The sequence below is a fragment of the Sinocyclocheilus grahami genome, unplaced genomic scaffold (assembly GCF_001515645.1).
Source record: "Sinocyclocheilus grahami isolate Dianchi unplaced genomic scaffold, SAMN03320097.WGS_v1.1 scaffold1238.1, whole genome shotgun sequence".
NCBI lineage: Eukaryota > Metazoa > Chordata > Actinopteri > Cypriniformes > Cyprinidae > Sinocyclocheilus > Sinocyclocheilus grahami.
This window is the reverse complement of record NW_015506417.1, coordinates 109,358-112,331: the sequence shown is the minus strand read 5'-3', so window position 1 is coordinate 112,331 and position 2,974 is coordinate 109,358. Positions and strand designations below refer to the sequence as shown.

The following is a 2,974-nucleotide window of genomic DNA, read 5'->3' as shown; positions in this document are numbered from 1 at the left end:
ACACATCACACACACACAACTCACTCACTCACTCACTCACGCACACAACACATCACATTCACACACAACACACTCACTCACACAACACAACACACTAACACAACACCCCCACACCCACATACACACGCAGACACTCACAACACACACAACACACTCACACACACAACACAACACAACACACTCGCGCACACACACACACACTCACAACACACTCACACACACACAACATACTCACACTCTGACACACACACAACACACTCACACTTTGACACACACACACACACACACACACCCACAACTCACTCACTCACACTCACACACACACACACCACACATCACACACACACAACTCACTCACTCACTCACTCACGCACACAACACGCACACACAACACACTCACGCACACACAACACACTCACACACACAACACAACACAACACCCTCGCGCACACACACACACACTCACAACACACTCACACACACACAACATACTCACACTCTGACACACACACAACACACTCACACTTTGACACACACACACACACACACACACACCCACAACTCACTCACTCACACTCACACACACACACACAACACATCACACACACACAACTCACTCACTCACACTCACACACACACAACATACTCACACTCTGACACTCACACACACACAACATACTCACACTCTGACACTCACACACACACAACATACTCACACTCTGACACTCACACACACACAACATACTCACACTCTGACACTCACACACACACAACATACTCACACTCTGACACTCACACACACACAACATACTCACACTCTGACACTCACACACACACAACATACTCACACTCTGACACTCACACACACACAACATACTCACACTCTGACACTCACACACACACAACATACTCACACTCTGACACTCACACACACACAACATACTCACACTCTGACACTCACACACACACAACATACTCACACTCTGACACTCACACACACACAACATACTCACACTCTGACACTCACACACACACAACATACTCACACTCTGACACTCACACACACACAACATACTCACACTCTGACACTCACACACACACAACATACTCACACTCTGACACTCACACACACACAACATACTCACACTCTGACACTCACACACACACAACATACTCACACTCTGACACTCACACACACACAACATACTCACACTCTGACACACTCACACACACACACACAACATACTCACACACACAACACCCTCACACACACACACACTCACAACATACTCACACTCTGACACACTCACACACACACAACATACTCACACTCTGACACTCACACACACACACACACACACAACATACTCACATACACAACACACACACAACTCACTCACTCACACAAGACAACACGCACACAACACACTCGCACACACAACACACTCGCGCACACACACACACAACACACACACTCACAACACACTCACACACACACACAACATACTCACACTCTGACACACTCACACACACACACAACATACTCACTCACTCACACACAACACACTCACACACACACACACAACATACTCACACTCTGACACACTCACACACACACACAACATACTCACTCACTCACGCACACAACATACTCACTCACTCACGCACACAACACGCACACACAACACACTCTCGCGCCGTTAATAGAGTTGTGTTGTTTTAGTGTTGTGTTGTGTGTGAGTGTGTGTGAGTGTGTTGTGTGTGTGCTATTATAGTCATGCCTTTTCTTTTATTATTCATTTGAATTTCAGCCACATTTTCGTTTTAGTTTCTGTATTCCTTAACTTTTTTGGGGTAATTTTTATTAGTTTTTAAATAATAAAAAAAAAAAACAGTACTATAGTTATTTTGAATAAAATTTATAAAGATTAGATTCAGTTTTGGAGGCAATTATTAACGTAACAGAGAGTGGAATAATTCAAACGAGTACAGAGATAACTATAGCCCGGCTCACACACCGCTATTTAGGCCATGATTTGCTCAAATCTGTGTATCATCTGATTCAATTGCTTATGAATCCATTTATAATGATAATTCTGTGTTAAATCATAAACCACAAAATCCAGAAAGAAAAAAAAACCTCGTAGCATTTGTATTCATTATTAAATTGTTAAATTAGACCATAAAAGGGATTTTTAGTGTCGTATAAGTTATAAAACTAATCAGAACCTGCTTTCTCGTTGATCCACCACCTTTATACAGAGACACCTTCCCCGTCTGATCAATGCTGCACAGTTAAATCAAGTGTATTTCTCACTGTGGAAGTGCATGCTCGTGTTGATGAGAAGCGAATCATTTGAATCGGTTCCTCGTGTGTGTGTGTGTTGTTGGTTCAGGATCAGCCGCCTCCGTACTTCCCTCCTGAGAATCCAGACAAGAAGAACAACTGAGCGACACGAACACGGACTCTTCCGGAGGACCGCAGCGGTTCGCTCGTGCGCTGGATGATTCGGCGTGAGCTGATGCCGCCGGTTCATGTATGCAGTTATACTATTTAGCCACATTAACACTTCTATCTCTGCCTACTCGGTTTTTAATGTGTGTGATGCTGAACTCTTCTGTAAATTCCTTTTGATAATATTATATTCATAATTCATAAGTGGATCAGTCTGGTGAAGACGGACGAATAAAGCTCTACATTCTGTCTCTGTCCTTGTGTTTCTGTTCATTTCGTTCACGTTCAGACTCGCTTCAGATGATCAGCCGCCAGCCATTTACATTTCTAAACGGTTTCACGCAACGAAGCATCGTTTACCAGAATCACGTGACCTTGATGGAAAACTGGTTCAGAACAAGTGATCCGCGAAGGTCTTGAGCTTCACTAGCTACTGCTGTTTGAGTTAGTCTAGGCTGAGAACACAAACACAAATTACACAACGCTTTATTATGATTACAGTAGTAACCTGCATAGAGT

The 2,974-nt window shown here is 43.5% G+C and overlaps 1 protein-coding gene across 1 annotated transcript in view; it reads left to right on the top strand.

Annotated features, from left to right (window-relative positions):
• LOC107568364 (WW domain-binding protein 2-like) overlaps window positions 1–2,712 on the top strand; it is a 10,753-nt gene extending 8,041 nt beyond the window's left edge. Inside the window, exon 8 of the mRNA XM_016254319.1 lies at window positions 2,397–2,712. Coding sequence (XP_016109805.1) covers window positions 2,397–2,450 — 54 coding nt within the window. The 3' untranslated portion in view covers window positions 2,451–2,712. The remainder of the gene's footprint in view (window positions 1–2,396) is intronic.
• The last annotated feature ends 262 nt before the right edge of the window (window positions 2,713–2,974 follow it).